Source organism: Cornus florida, unplaced genomic scaffold (assembly GCF_030987335.1).
Source record: "Cornus florida cultivar Cherokee Brave unplaced genomic scaffold, ASM3098733v1 CherokeeBrave_3.0.0_Hap2_Chr01, whole genome shotgun sequence".
Classification (NCBI taxonomy): Eukaryota; Viridiplantae; Streptophyta; class Magnoliopsida; order Cornales; family Cornaceae; genus Cornus; species Cornus florida.
In genome coordinates, this window is record NW_026775571.1 from 37,063,382 (window position 1) to 37,087,539 (window position 24,158).

General features: G+C 33.8%; 3 protein-coding genes across 4 annotated transcripts; 1 reads left to right on the top strand and 2 right to left on the bottom strand.

The window, feature by feature from the left end:
- The first annotated feature begins 867 nt into the window (after positions 1-867).
- LOC132294833 (lipase-like) lies at positions 868-7,750 on the top strand. Its single transcript, XM_059792836.1, has 11 exons — positions 868-1,077; positions 1,251-1,320; positions 2,192-2,271; positions 3,544-3,609; positions 3,802-3,849; positions 3,947-4,014; positions 4,728-4,800; positions 4,891-5,052; positions 5,928-6,122; positions 6,921-7,009; positions 7,257-7,750. Exons 2-11 carry the CDS (start codon positions 1,254-1,256, stop codon positions 7,471-7,473), a joined length of 1,065 nt encoding a protein of 354 aa, XP_059648819.1. The 5' UTR covers positions 868-1,077; positions 1,251-1,253; the 3' UTR covers positions 7,474-7,750.
- A 4,132-nt stretch (positions 7,751-11,882) lies between these two features.
- Positions 11,883-12,354, bottom strand: LOC132270764 (uncharacterized; the record flags this gene model as incomplete). Its single annotated transcript, XM_059771968.1, has 1 exon — positions 11,883-12,354. A coding segment is annotated over exon 1 (441 nt), but the record flags the coding sequence as incomplete, so codon positions are not given.
- Positions 12,355-17,587: 5,233 nt separating this feature from the next.
- LOC132294843 (PTI1-like tyrosine-protein kinase 3) lies at positions 17,588-23,785 on the bottom strand. Of its 2 annotated transcripts, XR_009478222.1 has the most exons (5): positions 23,340-23,785; positions 22,362-22,488; positions 21,989-22,261; positions 18,142-18,318; positions 17,588-18,071 (listed from the first exon to the last, which is right to left on the bottom strand). XR_009478222.1 is itself a non-coding variant. In XM_059792853.1 (4 exons), exons 1-3 carry the CDS (start codon positions 23,352-23,354, stop codon positions 22,014-22,016), a joined length of 390 nt encoding a protein of 129 aa, XP_059648836.1. In that variant the 5' UTR covers positions 23,355-23,782; the 3' UTR covers positions 19,401-19,709; positions 21,989-22,013. The 2 variants fall into 2 exon arrangements, 1 of the variants encoding a protein (XP_059648836.1); XM_059792853.1 differs by lacking the exons at positions 17,588-18,071; positions 18,142-18,318 and adding an exon at positions 19,401-19,709 and having other exon boundaries at positions 23,340-23,782.
- Between the last annotated feature and the right edge of the window lie 373 nt (positions 23,786-24,158).

The following is a 24,158-nucleotide window of genomic DNA, read 5'->3' on the forward strand; positions in this document are numbered from 1 at the left end:
CCTTCCACCAATTTTACCCAAACACAATTTTTTTATAACCCTCCATCACCTTCCCTTTCCTTTCCCTTCAAACCCACTCTAACAAACTGAGCCTCAGGTCTTGAGTTTTATAAGAGCCTTCTATGTAATCATTTTTAACTCAAAACTGATGTGGGACATGAAAAACAAAATTTATTAGGTAATTTGTAATTTGAATTAAACTCTTTAAATTAATTTTTATGAATTTTATTAAGAAATTTGTAATTTGAATTAAACTCTTTAAATAATTTTGAAAAACTCTTTGCACATTTAATAATAGTATAAATATAGATATATGATATATTTGGATTTAACAATATTTTATATATATGGTAACTTAACTTAACATGCTGATTTTTTTTAAAAAATTTTTTAAAGCATTAATACTGAATTAATCAAACTCCAATTAATAAAGTTGCCAACTTAACATGCTGATTTTTTTTAAAAATTTTTTTAAAGCATTAATACTGAATTAATCAAACTCCAATTAATAAAGTTGCCAACACCACATTCCCATAAAGGCATAAAACTCAACTCCGGATCCAAACAAACTAGAGGCTGAAATTCACTTTTTCTTTTTTCCGGTAAAATTGTTAGAGTTTCACTTGTGTCCAAACAGTCTGGAACTTATCACGTGAAGCGCACGGGGATATATCCAGACTTTTGTTTGCTACTACTAGGAGCGTCAGGAGGCCATACCGTGGATCTGCCATGGATATACCCAGTCCTGACCGCTTTGACCATCGGATCACGACATGACGCCTTGATCCAAATTACAATAATACCCCTCCACATAGGCCAAAAAGGCTCGCCACAAAAAATAAAACAGACGTTAATAAGCCCAAACCGCGATGGCAATTTTGTGAACACAATTGAAAAAGAGCCCAATTTTGGTAGACCATCTATTTCTCTATCTACAAGTCTCTCTACAAGTTCTTATACCATTATTATTCAATCCTATCATCGTCTTCCCAATCAGTCTCAATCTTACGGTAACCGGAAGGTTTCGCCGTCCGATCGTTTGGGGCTTGGAGATCACCGGTCGGACCTTCCGAACAGGTTTGGTTTCAACTTTTTTTTTTTTAATTGTATTTTATTTTTATTGATCTTTTCTTTTACAATGTTTTGCGAATTTTGCCCTAACCATATGTATGAACGGTGTTTCCTATAGTTTCTTGTTATATATAATTACAATTGTGCATTGATTTTATTTGTTTGTTTGTTTCTGGTAGAGTATGGAGCGAAGGAGGTGGTTAAAAGTGGTGATTTTGATATGTTTATTTGCTGTTTCTGGGGGCAGAGGTATATAATAACTCTCTCTCCGCTGCGACTGTTTGAATATTTCGATTGATATATGTTTTGATTTTTGCATATTGAATTGCACTGCACCGAAACCGAAGAGGTTATGATAGTATTAGTGCTCAGAAATGTAGGTTATACATTCTAGACAATGTTCTATGGCGATAAGCCAAAGAAATCAGATGCAGTGCGGATTGTCATAAAATCTTCTGAAATTAGGGGAATATGGGTTTGTTAAATTATGGGAGGAAAAGAATGTTTTGATGGCTGCTTGCTCATATACGACACTTTTGAGTTTCACAAGGACACAGGTCACACAATGGACAGGAATCACTTCCTTAAATGTTCCAACATGCATAACTTTGTATAAAACTTTGTTCTAAGGGTCCGTCAGTTACTTATCTTTCTTTTTTATTTACACATAATTATTAAAGCACCAAAAATTGTGAAGGTATAGTTGTTAGTCAAGTGGGTGTTCCTTTTGACTTAATAAAAAAAATGAGCATCAAATCCTGCTGATGTTCAAACAAGTGTTCGGGGCTATATCTCTAACTTGGAGAAATGTCAGTGAGCTAAAACGAGTGAAAAGATGTTCTAAATATGCATTTTTTTTATTTATAATTTTGCTTAACATGTGCATGTTTATGCATTATACTTTATTTAAAAACATTTCCAGTATGTAAAATTTAGTAATTTGGATTTATATGCTATATTTTTTAGGACTTATAACAATAGGACCCTTCTTTTGGTTATGATAAGAGATACACTGTTATGTTCTCCTCTGTTGAACACCCAAAAGGAGGACTGATCAACCTTGATGTTGTTCCACAAAACATTAAGGTGATTTCTGATTAATTTTCCTTCTTGTTTTCAGAACTCCAGGTCAAACATAAGCATTATTCGTCTATTTACAATCACACGCTTGCTAAAATTATGGTGGAGTATGCTTCTGCGGTATGTTCTACTTAAATAACTTTTGAGCTGTGGGCTTATATTTTCATGCCATAAGATGTCCTTGTTGGCTTTTATGTTAATCTGAACAATATCAAAGTTACCCTCAGGATCTAAAGTATCTCATCTGTGATGCACTCTTTTTGGAGTTGCTGGTGAAGTTACAAATAAAAAAAGAATCATATCCGGTGTATTATTTATGTGACCCATTTTTGTTTCGTTGACCTTCTATTTAAGGAAGAGACGCACACCCCCACTTCTTAGCTCCTTTCTTTTTAACTGCCTTTCTTGAAAAATTAATCATGAATTCAAGCGTTATAAGTTACTCGATTTTGTAAATTTCATGTTTCCTTATTATAATGTGTGATTTTTGGGGGTATTGATAGTCTGAGACAGTTTTTGTTTACAACTCATTTATACCCTGTTGACCTAATTTCTCAAGTGAGATAAAAACTTCCTACTTCTTGGCTTCTTTCTAGTCAAAACATTGTCAGAGTATGCACAGTTTTACAGTTTCCTTATACTTGGGTGTTTTGATCGTATGAATGTCCAATTATTAATCAATAAATGAATCACACATTTTTCAGTTAATTAGTTAATAACATTTTTCAATTGCAATCACCCAAACACATAAAGCAGTAAATATATTAAAGTAGAAACACAAGAGTTTGTATGTGGAAAACCATAAAAGGGAAAAACCATGGGACATAGTCTAGCTCTAGGTTATATAGAATCTATCCCAAGCCACTGTCCAGGTTTTGATCAACTGAATCTTCGATCGTAGCTTTTTGGATTTCTTACCAATTTTATCAGAAATTTTCAATCGATCAAGATATAGATTGAAACTCACTGTTATTGTAAAAATCCATGTTTACAATTTCAATTGGTGCATCAATATTTTAAAAGATCAAAAACCCTGCTTTTGAAAAACATGTTTGAAACAAATGTTTTAAAGATTAAACCTAGGTCATGGATGACCACTAAGACCTCATCATCTTGTTTTGGTTGTAGACAAACAACTCAAGACTTAAAATGCTAATTACAACCTTAACTTTTGATTGACAAATTGCCTACACATGACTTGATAACTTAACAGGGTTATTAGACAAATCCTTACTCTGTGAAGGTGCTATGTTGAAGTGTCATAAGATGATCTGTTAAGTACAATTTCATGTTCTTCTACATTGCAATGGTCAAGGTTTTTTGGTACAGTTAACACACTTGAGGGAATTTTCAAATGTTGATGGTCACTGGAAACAAGTTTTGCACTTGCAGGTGTACTTGTCAGATTTGACAGAGCTATTTACTTGGACATGCTCAAGATGTGATGATTTGACTGAGGTAACATGATTGATATATACATTGCGTGTTCAACAAATTGAAAGAGTAACTTTGAATAGAATATTTGCTATAGTATAGTTAAATTGTTTTTACTTTAAAAAGAAAAGGAAAAAAAAGGTATAGCTAAACTATTTTTGTGCTATTCTTCATTTTAGTGATTGTAAAATTGATTGCTATTATATTTGGAATTAGGGGTTCGAAATGATAGAGCTGATCGTTGATGTCCAGCACTGCTTACAGGTTCTTATGGCTTACTACATACTAAAAATCACGGTTCTCTACTCCTACTCCTAGTTTCATTTTAAAAATTTTTGATTTCTATAAAAATTTACTGCAGGCATTTGTAGGGGTGGCAAAGGATCTTAATGCTATAGTGATTGCATTCAGAGGCACTCAGGAACGCAGGTTTGAAATTCTGGTGGCTTTAATATTCTTGCTATCTTGCTGTGGTAATGGCTTCAGATCAAATTCTTTACTGAACTGTGCAATGAGCTTGCTCTTGAGCTAGATAGTTTGATGCCTGGTTGGTAGATCACATGAGAGGCAGATATCATATGAATTTTAAGATTATGAAAAAGATAGTATCTGTGTATTTTGAATTTTATCCTATTTTTGTTATAAATCAGTCATAATACCTTTACTAAAAGATACCACTTGTTCCTTTATTACATGTTTCTTAGTAACCTTTATTTGCTATCCTTACACTTGGGTGGGACCTTAAACCTGTGTTTAAACATAATCTCTTAATTAATTAATATTTTCCTAAATGAAGTTGAGATTGGATTAAAATGATAGAATATGAAAGTACATGGAGATTCAGTGAGGGCATCATATCCCCCATATTACACATTAAGTCTGATTAATCTTGCTGATGTTTTGTGTCTTGAAAAAAAGAAGAAGAAAGAAACATCCTGGTTTTTTGTTGTGCACTTGTATGCCAATCTATAAGGATTTTTTTTTTTTTTTCTTTTTTTTTTTTTTTTCTTCAATGAGTTGATATGTCTTCGAAGTTTGAAATCACGTTTATTCTATTATTTGGATTGTCGAACTTGCATGTGTTTTGTTTCACTTTCTCATGTTGACTACTGTTGATTGAACAAAGTGAATGTTGTTTACAGCATACAGAATTGGGTTGAAGACCTGTTCTGGAAACAACTTGATATAAATTACCCTGGCATGCCGGATGCAATGGTATATTGGAGAGGAGTTCCTGGGTGTGTGTAATTTATTTTTTTTAGGGTGAATATTTTTTTTTTTTTTATGTTTCTTGCGTTGTTTCAGGTGCATCGTGGATTTTATTATGCTTACCACAACACCACTTTACGTCCTGGAATTCTAAGTGCTATTAAAAGAGCAAAAAAGTTATATGGGGAGATGAAGATTATGGTGACAGGACATTCAATGGGAGGGGCTATGGCTTCCTTTTGTGGATTGGATCTCAGAGTAATCATAATTAAGCCTCTCTTGACACATCTGCATATTTAAGTCTTTGTATGATAGTGAATGACTTTTCCACGTACATAGTATCATCATCATCTAATATTGTTTTGACAGTAGTAAGGTGCATTTGTTTGTTTGTTTTTTTTTTCCTTCCCAGTTTTGCTTTTACAAGTTACATTAAGTATGCTGGTGATACTGCTCCCTGTGTGTCTCTGGTCATTTCATCATCATCATCTATTATTGTTTTGACAATACTTATGTTTATTTGATGTTTCGCTTTTTTTTTTTATTTTTTTTTATTCCCGGTGTTGCTTTTATGAGTTGCATTAAACGTGCTAGTGATACGGCTCCTCATGTGTCTCTGGTCATGGTCGCATGTGATTATCATTGTGGATGACTTGACTGACACTCACATATATTGAGATGATTTTTGATATAACTACATGTGATGGGATCAATATATTGTGGATTTTCCTACTTTTTAGTAGTCTGTCAGCACATTTTGCATTGGTGGGTGTAATTTGGAAGTCCTGCTAAGGTATTGTTATGTGCAATATTTGGAGCTATTATTTTCATTCCTATTTGAAACTTGCACATTCACTTTGCCCCTTTGGGGACCATTCGACCTTCTACTTTAGAAGGTGAGGAAGTATCATTGGGTTACAACCTTTGGTGCAAGTGATGTCCAAAACAAACCATAAGGCTAAAATTGAAGTGCTGAATCTATTTCTTGGTTTAGTAATTTTAGGGCGTTCTTGTGACATAACTTGGCTTTCCTTTTCCGATTAAAAGTGTTTTGATGATATTGCTGTTTATTTTGAAAGCACACATTTCCATTTTGTTAATGTTGTACTGAAGGATTATTTTCTTATTACTAGGTCAATGGTGAAGCTCAGCATGTTCAGGTCATGACATTTGGACAACCTCGTGTTGGCAATGCTGTTTTTGCAACTTACTATAGTGAACTTGTGCCAAATACGATCCGAGTCGTAAATGAACATGACATTGTGCCTCATTTGCCTCCCTACTATTCATATTTCCCGCAAAAGACATACCATCATTTCCCGAGAGAGGTAATGTCAAATTTTTGCTATTTTTTTTTTTTTTTAACCTTATATAGATGTCAAACTAAAACTTAATGAATTTTCTAGTAGAAATTTTATGTATGAATCAGAGAAGCTTGGGATAGATCTTTGTAACCAAAGCTGTCCTGAGCAAACATTGCATGAAACAGGTTGCTTAACGAGCATACGCAAGTTGATTGCAAGTTATTTGGTTCAGTGATTTATGAAATTTTTCACAATTAACACAAACACCACAAGTAGTGATTATTCATAGACTTTCTGAAGTATATGAGTAATCTTTGAAAGCCAGCGTATACTTCTTTAACCCTCATCTCCCTTCCTCGAGCATGTGTTGCCTATTTGTTAAAAGCTACTGGCAGCTTTTTCATGGTACTCACTTATTAATTAAATTCTGAATCCATTGACATTAAATAGGTCACTTGGTCATCCTTCCATCCCAAACCCAACAGCACACGCATGCTAAAGCGGGAAAAAGGATTGAAGAAAAGAAGAAAGAAATAAAGAAAAAGAAAAAAGGAAAAATATAATGTGGTTTTATTATGCCAATAGTGATTGTCTAAGTTGAAACTGAATATAACTGCATCCTTGCTGAGGAAACATATTTTTATGTAACAAATAGATGAGGTTAAGAAATCATATTTCTATCTAACAAACCCATGTTAAAGGTCATTTTAGTTTTGGTCACATCTCCATTTCTATACCTTGTAAATCAGCAAGACTCTTTCAAGGTCACACATCTCTTCTCTAAACCTTATAAATCATCAAGACTCTTCCTCTTCTTTGCAGGTGTGGCTTTACAATATCGAATTGGGAAGTTTAGTTTATAGAGTTGAGAAGGTTTGCGATAGTTCTGGTGAGGACCCGTCTTGTAGCAGGTTAGTGCCCACTTCTGTGATCCCAATCGACCTTTACTTCAAAATATGGTTATTACTTGTTCATGAAGTGAATTAAGTTTTAAAAAATCAAGCTGTGTTATCAGTGTTTTCTTTTCTTTTCCCGTCCTTTTGGTTACTAAATGGAGAATTATATTAGAAGTGGGTTCATTTTGTGCATAGTTATGGATGTTCGAGCAAATTGTCTGAATATGACTGCTAAACAGTCTTTACTCGAAATTTTGTGCAGGTCAGTGGCCGGAAACAGCATCTCAGACCATTTAGTGTATTATGGTGTTAAGATGGGGTGTGATGCAGTGTCTACATGCCATATAGTGATGGGTCCTCATGTGGCTGCATACGGTACGAAAGATGTTGGGGGAAATATCGTCTTGTCCAGAGATCCTTCCAACCTTTTTTTAAAACTGAATACGGGGCCAGTTGTTCCGAGCACTTCTTCCACTTAGATTTTACTTTGGTTGGTACGTGATTTTTCTCTTCGAAAATTGATCGAGAGAGGTCATTCTGGATAAGCTTTTTTCCAGAAAGATATACCTGAAGAATGTCATTGCTGGGGCCTTTGTTGGGGGAATATGTATATATTGTAGTGTGTATATTTCATTCTGTCAATATGTGTACTGGTTCTACATCTGAAGTCCAAAATTAAACTTTTGTACATTTCATCCTTGTCAATATGTTCACGGGTTTTACATTGAAATCAATCGTAGTAGTTTAATTTCCTCTTGTTATAGCTGTAATATATATATATTTATTTTCTTTTTTCTTAACCATATATACTTGCTCCATACCAAGATAAATGTCTACCTTTTTATTTTTGTTGTTCCAAAATAAATGTCTTAATACAAAAGTTAAAAGTATTATTTTTTGTAACATCATCAATTTAACCTTTTTATAAAAAGTAAATTATCCCATCCCTGCCAATCCATTAGGGATTGATTTGGTAATTTGTTCATTGTTAATATAATAAAAATTATTAAAATTCATCCTCCTAAAACATTAAATTCTCAAGAAGGGATATTTATTTCGAGACAGGTAGTATATAGCAAAGCCAATATAATCCCAAACGGTTCATGATATGATACCAATAAAGTGATCGGTTGAGATATTTTACTAAATTAATTCAATTTATGTTCGGTTGCATGGAATTGGAGTTTTGGAATTGAAATTTATGGAATTCGAAAAAATCAACTCATAAAATTGAATCAAAATTTTCTCCATTTTCGTCACAAGGCTTCAATTCCAGAGACTTCAATTCCATACTACTGAACGCAACATTAAGACAATTGTTATTCTATAACTCACGAGTAAAAAATATTCCATGTGAGTTTTCACACTTGTATCACGTATATTATAGTGTATACCTACGCCATGTATGCAATTATGCGTGATGGATGCTTACTCACCTCACTCTCGAGTATAATTTCAGTGAATAAATGGTTATATTTGAAAATCAAGATTCTATTTTGTGTCATTTTAGTCTTGTGTCAATGTTTAAATCCACAATACAACTTTAAATTTAGAATGCAAGAATCATATAAATGTGTTAAATTTTTTATTCAATAATATTATAGTATTACAATACAATATAATACATTGTATGAGTGTTGTATCTTTAATGTAAATGTATTTTCCATATTGTTATATTATTATTACATAAGACTTGTGATATTGTGTTCTCCCAAGGCACCGACGCTGGTAGTCTTCAATTTGAGGGTCAATCGCGGTTGTAATCGCAAGAGGTATGATGGAGGTTATGGTGGCGGTGGTTGGTGGTCAAGCGTGGTGGGGATGATGGTGGACGACCAGAGGAAAACGTAGGTGGGTGGGGTGGGTGGTGGTTTGTTGTGTGTGTGTGTGTGTGTGTGTGTGTGTATGGATATTTTCGTCATTTGACATACTAATTTGAGGGCATTTTAGTAAATTAAATTGGTCTGTCAGTCTATTTAATGGCCCATCAAGTGGGGAGGTCCATGTAGAATAGTTTTACCTTTGATGAAGGTCCAAGTAAATTCCCAAACTATATGGAAGGTCCGTGTAATTATGACAAACCATAAGGAAGGAATGTGTAAATTACCCTTTTAAAATGTACAAAAGCAACATGTGTATAAGCTTTACTAGGGGATCCAAGTTCAAATGGTTAATATGTGATTACAATTATACCATTCAAAAGTTACCTTATTTGCCCTTTTTTAAAGCTAGGAGAACAAAAAAGTTTAGATTAGTTGATAACACAAGCCATTGAAATAAGGAGATTTTGGAATGTAGAGAATTTATAAATAAACCCAATAAATTACATAAATAGCAAAATTAAATAAACCTAATAAATCACATAAATAGCCAAATTAAAAAGAATAAAGAGGTCCAATAAAACCAAAATAAATAGGCCACTAACATAAAAGTAAATAGGCCACTAACATAAAAGTAAATAGGCCCAATAGAAAACTTATGTAATAAAGAATTTTTAAGAACTAGTCAAAGGTGGAACATTATATATACCCTTCTTAGAACATATGGAAGATGTATAATTCATTGTAATCTAGCAGTTTCCAAGATCACAATTCAATACGTACCAGAGTAGATGGAGGGAGGAAAATTAAGGGCAGTTGTAGTGTTTGTTTTGGTGTTGGGGTTGGTGTTGTTTGTGGGGCAGTGTACAGCCTCTATTGGGAAATTTCCAAAATGCTATGGTAAATGTTTTGCTTCCTGTGTGTTTCATATCCCCCCTCAGTTAAAGACATGTGCAGCAGTATGTTTGGCTAAATGCATCTTTACAAAGGTTCCTCCTCAAAACTTAAGTCAATCCAGTACTCATCACTTTTGCAAGTTTGGTTGTGCTTATTCATTATGCACCAATATTAGCACATTACAAGATGCAGGTAATTAATCTCTCTCTCTCACTCTCTATATATATCTATAAATTTATGTAATATATATATCTCATTTATTTATTTATTGTCAGGGGAAGACAAAGTTGAGACTTGCGTGGATTCCTGCTCAGAGACATGTAACAAGAATTACTTATTGCCTTAAGAAGACACAATAGTTGGACTAGTAATAATGTTAGTGTATCAAGTAGAAACTACTTGTTTCATTGTTGTTTTCATGGAATTAATTTCATATTGAATCTAAAATGAATGATTAAGTTAACCTGCACTATGGGTGCTTCCTCTTGTTTGCGCTTCCATTTGAATGCTATCTTGTGTTACAGATTCCAAAAGTACTATAGTATGGGCCTGATTCCAATTGCGTGATTCCAATGAGGGAGCCAGGATTCCATGGTCGGGGCGAACTTTGAGCCAAAAGTGTTCCATTATTATTTTTATTTTTGCTTATACCTAGTCACGTTTCCCGCACAAGCCTATTGTTTTTGACTTTTTGTTAGTTATTTTGATTTTGGAACTGATTTGGGCCTTGGATTTGGGTTGGTGTTTCTGTTTTGTTTATTTACGATTTTTTGGGTTATGTTTATTTGGTTGTTTGAATTTTGTGCTCCTTTTGTTTCCCAATGGGCTTGATGGCCTTCTTTTTTTGTTTGGGCCTTGGGAATGCTCCAAGTATATATGTACTTTTTATTATTATTATTACACAGAAAGAAAAAGAAAAAGAAAAAATCAATACTAAATAAAAATCGGTACATCAGTAAGTAAAATTGAAATATAATACATTTTGGATAAACAAAGATCAATCATTCAATTCTAATTCGCCCCTCAATCTGTCTTGGGATCTTTCGCTGACGAATCCTCTGTAACATGTAATTCCTGTACAAACAAAAAAATTCTTCAGTAAGTTTTTGCTGATTATTTTACTTTCCTCTACTCTAGGAAAGAAAATTAATCTCCCTTTCCTTGCAGTATGAGCTTGAATTCCATCCCCTGCGGTCTTTGGTCCAATTCATTAAAGATAATTTTTTTTTTTAAATAAATAAATAATAAATTCCGAAAATAAATAGCAGTACTTACTTTCTAAAGAATTAAGTACGTAAGATTTATTCTCTTAAATTAGGTCTTTCTTTAAATAAAAAAAAAAAAATTACAATCTTTAAAATTTTTTTAATTGTTTTCTATTTTTAAAATTATTGTAACGGTGTATTATGAATCTGTTTGGCGTAATTGTTGTAATGATAAAACGTTTGTATAAGTGGAAATTCAATTTTACCTAAAATAACCTACCTTGGCCGCACTTGGAGTCTCCGCTTGTCCCACGGTGGCTGTGTCTTTCGGCTCCTCCACCTTTGGCACCACTCGTACTTCTTCAATCAAATTCTCTACATTCATATTTTTGGGTTTTTCTGTACACATAATTTAAAATTATAATTTAAGATGCTTCATAAAAAAAATAATAATAATGATTCTTATATGGAGTCATCTTATATAAGTTGACCCTCTCACAAGGAATGGTACGTGGCTACCCTTAAGAGACATGGTTTTACGACTTTTGTAACCATGTTTATTGCCATGACTAAAAAGAATTTATGAAAATAATTTCTTAGGTCGAGTCTGCACACAAGATATATTCTCTTTCAAAACAGTGGTGACTATTTCCTTATAATAGAAGATATTCGGTGTGCCTGGTATACTCAAAATTTCTAGTGAGAACGGACGGCTCTATGGTTGGATGGACGATGCTCGCCCAATATATTATAAGGACGATTTAGTCAACTCAGGCTTTTGTAATATGAAGGGTTTGTTTAGTGAGGAGAAGGTGACTAACCATTCTTTGTTTCCATTTCGCTTTTTGTTTCTTGGACAACTCCTTTCTCCTCCACAACAGTATCTACTTTCTCGCTCTCCTCCACCACCCCATCCCTGCATCTAGGAGAGTAATACTCCGACGTCCCGGACATTCCCTCCGAGATAACGGCCTCAATGGTTTCCCCATCCCCCCTCGTCGAGAAAAAACTACTCTCTGGCGAGTCAGCGCCACCAGATATCAACTCTCCCTGCTTCTTCTTGTCCTTCTCTTCATTACCATCGCCTTCTTTCGAATCCGCATTGAGCTTTACATCTTCTTTATCAGCCACAACCTTGACAATAATGTTGCCAATCTCTGAGCCCTTCTCCGCATTTTCAATTTCTTGTTTTGGTTGGATGGACGAGTTCGAATCCTCCTCCACCTTCGCATTTTTGGTTTCAACTTGTGTGTTTGTGTCTGTGTTCGTGTTCGTGTTGTTTGTGGTCTTTTCAGGAATTGTTTCTATATCCTTGGTCTTCTTGGCATGATCAGTATTTGATGATCTCTTGCTCCGGGAAATGGTATTTCCGGTGGCGACGGCGGGTTTGGATTTCCCACAACCCATTTTTTATGTGGGAGAGGGGGGGAGAGGCGGATTCGATCTCTCAATTCCTTTTGGCTATTGAGATCTAGAGATAGAGAGAGAGAGAGATGAGGACTCTGTCTATTATAAGTTTTGCCCTATTGTTTGTTTTGGAGATCACTTGCATGTCTTGGCCAACTTTTGCATGGGGATATAGTTAAAAGAGGAACTTTTCTGTTGTTTTTTCAAGGTCCAAATGCGTCTGTGTTGGCATTCTTAATAGGAAGGGTATATATTTAGGCAGGCAAAAGTACAGGTTAGAGAGGTTTACCGGATACTGCCAGTAATGGGCCTAATTAACTGTATTCAGTGTGGCCGGGGTACGGTAATCTAGCTAAGTCATATATGTATAACGTATGTTGATGAGTACATATCCGGCTCCAATTAACCTAGGCATCGACTGAAATTTAATACCTTTTAATGAGTATCCCGATAGTATAATGCTTAGCTACTCACTGGTGAGTAACTTTACCATACTCACCCCTATATAGTTCAATAATAAAATAACACATCACATCTAATAATAAAATAATCTACACCTTTCTATGCTTTCTCGGATCAACTCTCAAATAAATGTATATAGTGTTTTTAGGTGTGAATTATTTTATTATTAAAGGTGATGTGTTATTTTGTTAAATGTATATAGTGTTTTTAGGTGTGAATTATTTTATTATTAAAGGTGATGTGTTATTTTGTTATTGGACCACATAGGAGTGAGTAGCTTCATCCTACTCAGCGGTAAGTAGTTAAGCATTGTCTATCCCGATATACTTGTACCTGGTAAATTCTAGATTTGTTTTGATATGCAAGAAATAAAAAAATTTAAAAAAACTACACTTACATAGAGTTAAGAGCCTTAAATAACAAAATAGTCTATTTTAAAAATTTATTTTTTACTTTAGTTGAATTAAGTAAAATAATTACGTATGCATCAATAACTATTGTTTAAGTCCAAAATGCCCTCTAAACACTTATTCCAAAATATTAAAAATTATTCCTCTAAAATCAAGTACTTTCTTTAAATAATTTCTTTCCTTTAATCTTGAACCATATTGCTGCAACTTCTACGATAACTTATACAAATAATAAAAAATATTTAATATAGTAAAAAATGGGGTAATCAAAGGTTAGTCCCAATATATATATATATATATATATATATATATATATATATATATATATATATATATAAACTCAAGAATATATAAATCGCCTTTGCTGTGGTGCATGACTTGAGATGATCATCAATTTTTTTGCTTAATTAATTACACTTGTTTTATAAATAAATAAATAAATAAATGATTGTTGGCTATTTAGTTTTTTCATGATCTCCCTCTCTCGTGCATACTGTATGTATGTGTGTCTATATATATATATATTCATAGAAAAAATTTCACATTTGCCAGTTTATATTGGTATAAATTAGGAGATATGGTTAAAGTTATGTACAAAATAAATTATATATATATATATATATATATATATATATATAGGATGAATTTCCACTTATTGAAAAAAAAAAAATTATACATAATGAATTTCAACTAAATTATTTGTATATTTCTAAATTAATATTTGCAAGTTTGAACTGATATAGATTAGGAGATATCATTAAAGTTTTTTGCACAAAATATATATATATATATATATATATATATATATATATATATATGTTGTTTTTTATTTTATTTATTTTGGTAATATATACACCATATATAGAAATGCCAAGTTGAAAGTCAACTCAAAAATGTTGTTTTTCTAAATTTTATAAATGAAATAATTATTTGATTTAGGAATGATATTTTGAAATAAGAGTTTGGATGGTATTTTGGACCTAAATAATAGTTTTTAATGTATATGTAATTATTTTACTTAACTCGACCAAATTGAAAAATTAACTTTAAAAATAGATTGATTTGTTATTTAAGGCTCCTAAATTTATTTATAAGTGTAGTTTCCCAAAAAAAATTCAAGAAAAAATTTAACTATTCATTAGTACTATTAAATATAGGTAAATTTTTCAGAAATTTTATTTTTATTTTTATACTATTTGTTCATAAAACACAAAGTCCTATTATTATTATTATTAGTTAGGTAAACACAAAAGATTAATGCTCCGAATAGGTCTCTTTAATGGGAAGAGCCACTAGGTCACCCATTTTAATCATTGGATAAAACAATTTATGAGATGTGTGACGAGCCAAATCAATTATGTGGATTTTGGAATTGTCAATGGAGCGGGTTAATATTAAACATAAATTTAACTGACTTGGACTTGTTTGGGTGAACTAATACTAGTAATATATATTTTTTTTTTGATGGGCTGAAGCCCACCCTAGATCCACCCTTGTTTATACCGTCATTATAATAAAAACGACTATAAATTTTGTGTAAGGTCTCAAAATTTTTAAATTCACCCTCTCATCTCAGTGAATCACAAAACATAACAAGATATTAAGTTTATAACCCACAGAATTCATGCAAGTGTGTATACATGCATAGTGAAGTATTATAGAGATCAAAAATTATAAGAATGTGCAGAGACTAATAATTTTTACCAGGATATACGGATAAGATGTCAAAATTTTCAATTTATCCCCAAAATAACATTAATTCCATATATATGATGTATTAATCCATTAAAATTTGCTTTGGGACACCAAATTAGGTTCATAGACATAAAATCATTGCTAACACCACATACTCTCTACTCTACCAAAAATTACAAATTTCTCAAAAAGTGTGAAATAAACACAAACACAAACTTGTAATTATATTGCCTTACCCCCAAACTTGAATTGCACATTATCCTCAATATGCAATGAGAACAAAAATAGAAGAAGGGTTAGAACAATATTACCATAGAAGTGATGAGTGTCTTGAAAGGGAATTCTGACAAGATACTTGAAAATATGCTTTAATGTTTTTAGAAAGTTAAAGTAAACACACACTCATTACAAACACATACTTGGAAATATGCTTAGGTTTTTTTAATCAGTTTTATGTCAAAATGGGAATTGCCCGTTCCAATTCTCGTAAAATCTAAGCATGTCAACACTGCACTAGACAATGTTTTGTTGCATGTACAACTACAAGTAGCATAGCATATCTCCTTCTTGCATACTTCTCTGTCCGCTACTTTTGCATGGAGATGGGTGCAACATCGGTTAAGGCGTGTGTTTGAGTGTAGAATTTGTGTAACCTTGAAATTCAAAGACTATAATAATGTCGAATTGTTTATCATTTCATCTTTATGGTAATATGTCATTCTCATGTAGCATGTAATGTTAAATGTTGGTGCTTCATTCAATTTTAAAGGCATAAGTTAAAAAGTTTTCTTAAAGATCTCTCGGTAAAATTATAAATTTGTTTTTCAGTTCATTTTGATTGACACTCTGATGTAGTAGGTATGTATTCGAATGCGTTTGTTGTATTTTGATGGGGGCTACAATGTGGTGTGTGCTTCAGCTGGGCTTTGTTTTCATGCTTTTGAGAATGAACATAAAATTGGTGCAGGTTGTTTATGTTTATGTGTCTAACCTTTTTGAAGTGAAAGCCAATGGTTCATTGGCAGCTTTGCATTGGGCCATTGGTTATGGCTTATTCCATATAATTGGGATCCCTTATTGTACACTAGACCCTGGAGAAGATTCTGATTTTCATTGCATATTTTAATTGTATACATATAATTAAGCAGCTATTTGTCTTTTTTTCAGTTTTGAAGTAGGTGTCCAATTGATATTTAAGGACCTGTTTGTTTGGTGTTTTGCTTTGGTGTTTTTGTTACAGGGCTTCATTTCAGGCCCAAAAACATGTTTGGTAACACTTGTTTTGTTTTAAACAGTACAAAACATTATTTCAAACAGTGGCCCAAAAGTGAAACACCAAAATGGTGTTTTTTGTTGTTTTAATACTGTAGCCCAATAAAAAGCACTGTAATGGATGAAACAGTCGGCCCAATTTGTTTTAGCTATATAAACATTTTAGGTCATTTTTGCACAAAATTTCTCTCTCCTCTCCCGATACTCTCTCTGCGATTCAAAGGCGATTTCCAATCGCCTCCATCTCTATTCTCATTCTCTACTCTGAACTTGCCCAAATCTACAAGAATCAAAAGTTCAAAACCCATTTATTTCAGTTATCTATCTGTCTACAAGAATCAAAACCTATTATTACCTATAAATAATGCCTCCATCTCTATTCTTGTTCTCAGACTTGAACTTGCCCACTCTCTCTCTCTGCAACTGGGTCGATATTTTGATTCGGGGGTTGTATTTTTTTTTTCTTGCGACCCAATTTGGAGGATCGTAATCGGAGGGACAGTACAGCAGCCGAAGATTTCTTTGTGTGTTGGCGTCTTCATCATCGACAAGTTGCCTATCAGATCGTGAAATTTTTTACCTGTTTCTTCGTACCTCGACCTCATTCTTTGCTATCGCCAGAGTTTTCTTGCTGTCGTCACCCTGTGTTATGTCCCTAGCTTCATCACCGGTCGTCTTCTTGCTTCATACATCGGCGCAGGTGTTTCAGTGGCTGCCGTCTTTTGTTTCTGGCCCGTAGTTGCAACTTTCGTTGAAGAAGAAGAAGAGTGGTTGTGCTGTGTTTGGCTACAGGGGTCTGCTATCCCAAACCCAGAGAAAAAAAGAGAGTTACAGAGTGATTTTTGAGAGAGAGAGAGGGGTCTGCTATCCCAAACCTCACTGTAGCATTACCTTGCAAAGATTTATATATATATATATTTGTGTCCAAACATGTTTTACATGTTTTTGTTTTTGACATACCTACAGCAAAATATAGTTTTCAAACGTACTTTCGAATTTGTTCCAAAACACCCTATAACAAAAACATTATTTCTATTTTAACCAAAAACAAAACATCAAAAACAAAACGCATACCAAACGAGCCCTAAGTGGCATCTGTTTCACATTATATCCATTCTTTATGTCCCAAATGTGTCAACGTCTTGAAAGCAGATGTCCGTAACACCTTTTTAAAAAGTGTCGTGCTCCATGAGTCCTACTTTATCCTTGAAATTTTTTCCAAAAAAAAAATTTATAGCAATTTTTAATGAGGCAATTAACCTTTAGAGTTTCTCAATTAATTTAGCATTCAATTTTAGTTTTCTATTAAAAAAAAATATAGTTTACTCTAAAATAGTACTCCGTATTAATTATTTTTTTCAAGACCATTTGGATAATTTTCTTAAATTTTATATAGTCTCGTTATATTTAGTTAAAAGTTAGAAATCGACAAAAATATATAAATAAATAAATAATAAATAATAATAAAAAATAGCTAAGAAATAAACCAGAGACACATTGTGACGTTGTTAGGTTGTTGCCTAGAGATCACGATCTGTCTTTCGTTTATTTGGGAAAGGATCAGAATTTCATTGATGAACTGACCAAATTGAGCTTCATCAACTTTGTTAGATATCTTAACCACTACCATGCTACCATCTGAAAACGTCCCTTTGTAGACTGTACCAAATCCTCCCTTGCCAATGACTCTACTTCCATTATAATTCTGTGTGGCCTTCTCCAACTCTTATGCCGAGTTTTGTTTTCGCCACAGTTTCTTCACTTGAAGAGATCTCTTTTTGTAATATCAAACCTCCATTCCTCTTAAAGAACTTCTGTTTCATTTTCTTCATCCATCTCTTTTCAAGTTTCCGGTGCCACCATATACCAATAGCAATTAAGACCAGAATACCAATAGCAATTCCAATGCCTGCATGTGCAGAAAAGATGAGCACAATTTCATGGAGAGGAAGGTATAAGAGAATAGCAAAAAATTGTACCTAAAGCAATAATTAGAACTAATGATGGTCTTCCTTGGTCCGGTATGCATCCAATTCCATTTCCCTGAACGCTGTAGAAACCAGGTGGGCACCTGCATGAGTAGCTACCTCCTGTGTTGTTGCAAAGAGAACCCTTTGGACAAACATTCTTCTTTGGACCTTTGCACTCATCAATATCTTTCGATCCAGAAAACAAAAAGTACATTATATAAGTTCTTCAAATTCAAATATTATAGATCATAAATGGTATAAACAAAAGGGCGTTCTCAAAGGACTATTTCTATTTTGTTTGTTACATAAATCAATATGAAAGCAAGGGCACTTTTTATTAGTTTAATTCAATTAAATTTTACGATTTGGACAGAGCATTGAGCAATAGGGGTTGGTTGGACTGTTATATGAAATCTATCCTTCAACACATCAAAGTTATAGGTCTGGATCATATGGCATTATTGGTGGATTTGAGATGGGTCAGCAGAGGCAATGGAAGAAGCCTTTCAGAGTTGATACCCGGTGGGTAGAAATGGAGGAGTGCAGAGAGGTAGTTTCCTATGATTAAAGTATTTGAAGACTGTAATTCCAAATTCTAAGATCCAATTTTTGGAACTTGTTAAGACTTCCCAAAACAGCATTACTTCAATTAGTTCAATATGCTTTAGTTCTACCGCATTCGAAGTGATAAATTCCACATCCATGTAAAAGTATTCAGTGTAGTCTGGAATTTTAAATGAATGAATTATAAAAATTAAGACAACTGCAAAAAGATCTTTTGGTGAAACTTAACAATGTACCTCTACCAAGGTATGTCAATATTTGTCGAACTTTTTACATTTCACAATGTTGCCATAGCTTAGATGCCTCAACTATCTTCTCATTAATTCTATCAGTCAATCTTTAATTTTAGAGTAGGTGGTCATTTCTAACAATTCTTAAACAATTTCAGTTCTTATGACTATGGAACTTAGCCAGCCTACCACATCAATCAATTACCAGTTCCTTATAAGGTTTGCCCAAATACACTCGATTCAGTCCTTATGACTAAACTTTTTAGGTTTCAAATTTATATCTTTTAATTGTTAAGCAAATATGGTTTTTCAATTGTTTCCTGCATTAGTTCTGTACATAGTTAGACCCATATTAAGAAGTTGAAGAATATGCAGCAAGTCTGACAAGCAGTAGTGCCCAGATAAAGTAAATAAGCCAGAATTTCGGCTAACAAGAAAAAAAAAGAAAATTAAAATTAAAACCAGCAGCTAGCAAGCAAAAGAAAGCCCAAAAAACAGAGCAACTAGTGGCTTAATTGATTATAAAGTAATTAACCGTGAAGAATAAAGAAAGTAGTAGTACTAGTAGTGTTATCTTGGCATCCACTGGGGAGGTAAGGGTTCCCTTGGTAACCTTGAGAGCAGCGACATCGATATTCCACTCTGTCATTAACACTGGTTTCTATGCAGCCAGTGTTAGAGCCACATGCATAGTCTTTTCTTCTGCAAGCTTCATCACAGGAGATGTTCCCAACTCTCCACTCAACTCAGACTAAAAATCATTTACCTGAAAGTTTTGCTTACCTGGAAAAACATTAAAAATTATCACTAGTGTTCTCAGAAGTCATTATTCCACGAAGATTGTTTCAAATAAATCATAGAACCAATTTGTATGAAGGGCAAACTCCAACCGGATAATTGGGCTCTAGGCGGAATATTAAGATATTGCATGAAAAATAGGTTGAAACCATGGTGTATAATAGGAAAAAATGGAAAAAGATAATTCATTTGGCCGACCCCATCTCTATGGGATAAAGGAGAGGAGGATGATGATGAAAAAAAGGTTCCACCTCAACAAGCTTCTAACTGAAGTCCGAAAATCATATAACATTTTTCCTTCCCTCCTAATAACAATCTTTTGCTTTCAAATTTTTAGATTAAAATTTAAATTTCTTGTTAATTTAAAAACCAACAAAGAAAATATTGAACCTTAACTGACCAGTTACAATAAAATACTGATAGTTGGAGAGTTGTCTCGTGGACTACGATTGTTGGGGTCTTCTTTTTGGCTTGTTTGGAGTTCAGTGGGTCATTCCTCGGTCTTCAAGAGGCTTGATTAATGCTTGAATAGGGTGCCTTGTGGGATCCCACGATTGGAGGGTGGCGCCCTTATGCATTTGGTGGTGTCTATGGAAGGAGCATAATAGAAGGTCCTTTGATGGAGAGGAATCTTCTATTGGGTCTCTAAATCTCTTATTGTTAGCTCGCTTTTTTGCTGGGTTATGCGGACAACTTGTAAATCTATAGAGGAATTGGTTGATATTTTGGGGTTTTTGGGTCCTTAGGCCCTCTTGGCTTTTGGCCTTTGTGTAGCCTTCAAGATGTGTTCCCCTTTTGAATGCTTTCTAATACATTTTTATTTCAAATGTCTATAACAATGATCCAAGTACACCAACATCATTCATAATAGGGTAAGTGGCATCCCAAGTGACCATTCTGGTCTTGCAAACTGTAGGAAGCAAAGTCATAATTGACATTGCTAAATTGTCATCCCAATGATGGTAAGTTGCAACCCACAAAACCCTTATTAAGTTGATATATTTAATACAATAAATAAATAAATAAATAAATACACAATAAATCACCCTTTAAATATTAATAATCATTGGGCAAGAATACATTTACAAGTCACAATATAGGTCATTAAATGGGGGCTAGCAATGTGACTCAGTCGCAGCATATCGGATACCAATCAGGTGGTATTCAAAGATAAGCTACGTACAAGTCTTACAAAATAGAAAAATAAGAATAAAAAATGAATATACATAAAATAGAACATTTATAAAATATATAACATTGTCTGAAAGATTTATAAAGGAATTAGTATCACATCATAATCATGTCATAGATCCGATTATAGTTCTACAAAGACCTAATGACATTTAAATATTATATTTACTATTTCAAAGAAATTACATACAATTTAACAATATGCATGCACACTTGGATATATATGAATAATTATCTACGTTTAAAATGAAATTTGAAAATCAATAAAAAAGACTTTTCTCTTTCTTTTTGCTTTTGTGTTAGAGAAAACCAACTACCCAAGGATCAAAGCCTGGATATACCTGATAATCGAACAGGAAAATGCACTACTGGCCGAGATATGAGTGAAACAGAGAGAAAATGTGAGACTATAAATGGGTTTTGGAATGCAAGAAAGACAAAGTAGGAGACATATTGTTTTAGGGAAAATTGAGTGACTGCCAGTGAGAAGCATTGTTTTTGTAAAGAAAAGACGAAATAATACGTCTGAAACATTATAAGCCAATACCAATATGGCTAGTGCAATGCCACACAAGAGATAAATATATAGAGTGGTACTTGTGATTCATTGCACGATACTATTGAGACAAAGTTAGTCTTACTTAAATATTGTACTGTCAGTCATTTACCAGAAGCCAGTGAGACTGAGATGACTTGTCCAAGTCAACTTGGTCGCCACTGATGCTACACCCCTTGGCTAAAAGAACTCATAATCGATACAAGAAAATACTATTTCCTAATCAAATGTTTGGAAGTCAATTGCTATATGAACTGAGCTAATAAAATAAAAAATAAAAAAATTAGAATTCTCAAAAGTCCTCTAATTTCTTAGGATCCTGCTATAGCGGGACTCATAAGTAACTGATTGGTTGTAATAACATCAAGTTTGTATCAGTAAATAGCATGAAACTAAATCACTCAAGAACAAAAATTAAAATATCTATTCTGAGAGAGAGAGACATCAGACATGTAAGAGATGGAAAATAAAATAATAATAGTCACATCCACGCATAATTTGGGTCTTAGAGACATACTCTGGCGCATGATATCCAAAGGTTCCTAAAACTCTTGTAGAATGAAGCGAGCAGCCATGTCAGGAGCCTGATTTGAAAGGTTGAAATCTGCAATCTTGGCCTTAAAGTCCTCAAACAGGAGCACATTGCTAGATCTAATATCCCTGTGTATTATAGAAGGTTGAACCTTCTCATGCAAATACTCCAATCCCCTTGCAGCATCAACAGCAATTCTCACACGTTGCATCCAGTCAAGCACAGGACCTGGTTGTGCCCCTTGAACTCCCTTTCTACCTGTGTGTTGATATATAATTCAAGAAATTGCTTCTCACTTAAAGAAATTTTGAAGTAAAGTTCTTACTCAATTAAAAAAAGATAGGCCAATTATGCATACCATGCAAAATGTCATGTAAAGATCCCATGGTTGCAAACTCATGTGCTAAAACACGGATATCCCCTCCAACACAGTATCCAAGCAACTCTACAAAATTTCCGTGCTGGAGTCTCGAAACCATGGAAACCTAAAATGAAAGGAGGACCCATATTATCAGATAAAATGAAAATTGCAAACTCAAGGAAACTAAGGAAATCAAATGAAGCTAAGTTTCACATAATCATGCAACTTTCTTCCAAGGGAGCCGACTTAAAAAGACTACTAACAATACTGGTCTAGTGTACAAATATATCTATATATACACATGGAAAAACAAAAAAAATTAAAGGAGGCAGAATGTAATCATGTAGAAGTTAGAACCAGAGGTCTAACGTGATCCTGTATCTTGCTAAACTCGCCCCACTTTAGATTCAACTCTAAACACATCTTTAACTTTAAGACTGACAAATATAATAAAATGTTGAAATCTGATAGTTGCTGAAATTGCAGTTGCAAAAAAGATAATAAAAGCTACATTAAATGCAACGTAATACTTCAAAGATGATATAACATTACATGTATCTACATATATTACATATATCTATGCGCCCATATATAGAGATATATCTACATATACATATATACCGACATTTAGATACACACCCCAAAAAAATTACTAATCGGAAAAAAATCTATACCCCTATATAATTGAATAAAAGGTGATGTCTCCAAAGCAATATTTCCAACTAAAAGGCGAACCAGAAAAGGCAACATGAAATCAAAATACATGGTTTCTAATATAATTTGTTACCATAATAATGTTATATTATATTATAGCCGTGTCGTAGTATAGCCGTGATTATTGTATAGCCGTTGTTGATCACTAGCCTATATATCTCAATTTGCATATGATTTATTTACACTTCAATATACAGAACATATATTATATATCTCTGTCTCTCTCTTATTCAACATGGTATCAGGAATCAGGAATCATACCTCTGAACCGTACATCTGATCTTTGTTTTGAAAACTGCCTGAAATTCAGTCTCAAATTCCACTGAACCATCCAACCACGCGCGCACGCTACCGGTGCTCTTGCGAGTAGATCTAACGCGCTTTTCACGCGTGCACGCGCCACCTTCTTCCTTAGCAATTCCAGTCCTCACATCCTCTGCGATCAACACCAACTCTCTGACGCCGTCAAGCACCAAAGATGTCGGCGTTGGGAGTGCGTCTCATTACCGGCCGCTGTTCTCTACATCGTCAACACACCGCTGATCAACACATCGTCAACACCGCCATCGTCAACCGGTGGTTATATATGCCGTCGCTGCTCCACGATTCCTCCCTTCACCATCAGCACCATTTTCCTCACACTGTTGGCGCTCTGTCAAGTCCCAACCACTCCTGAAATTGGGCGTGTATAGGATTATGATATACCAAAATTCTGGGTTTTATGAACTGTGAAGGACACGTCTCATGTTAGTGTGAAGGCTTGGGCTTATTACTCTGAAGACTTTGGGCTTCAGTAGGATTGGGCTTATTACTGTTAAGAGTTGGGCTCAGTTTGTATAATTCATAGGGTTAGATGAAAAAAAAAAAAACACCCCTCACCTATCGCCTAATTAGCAACAAACCCCCCTGAACTACAAAAATTGCAAAAAAAATCCCGACCTATTCGTTTTTGTTGCAGATGATCCCATCCAGCGACGGCACCGGTTGAAACTCGCCGTTAACCCATAATATTTAATTTAAAGGCCATAATGTCCTTATAAACATGAAAATACTATATTGCCTTTTATTTTGACACCTAAA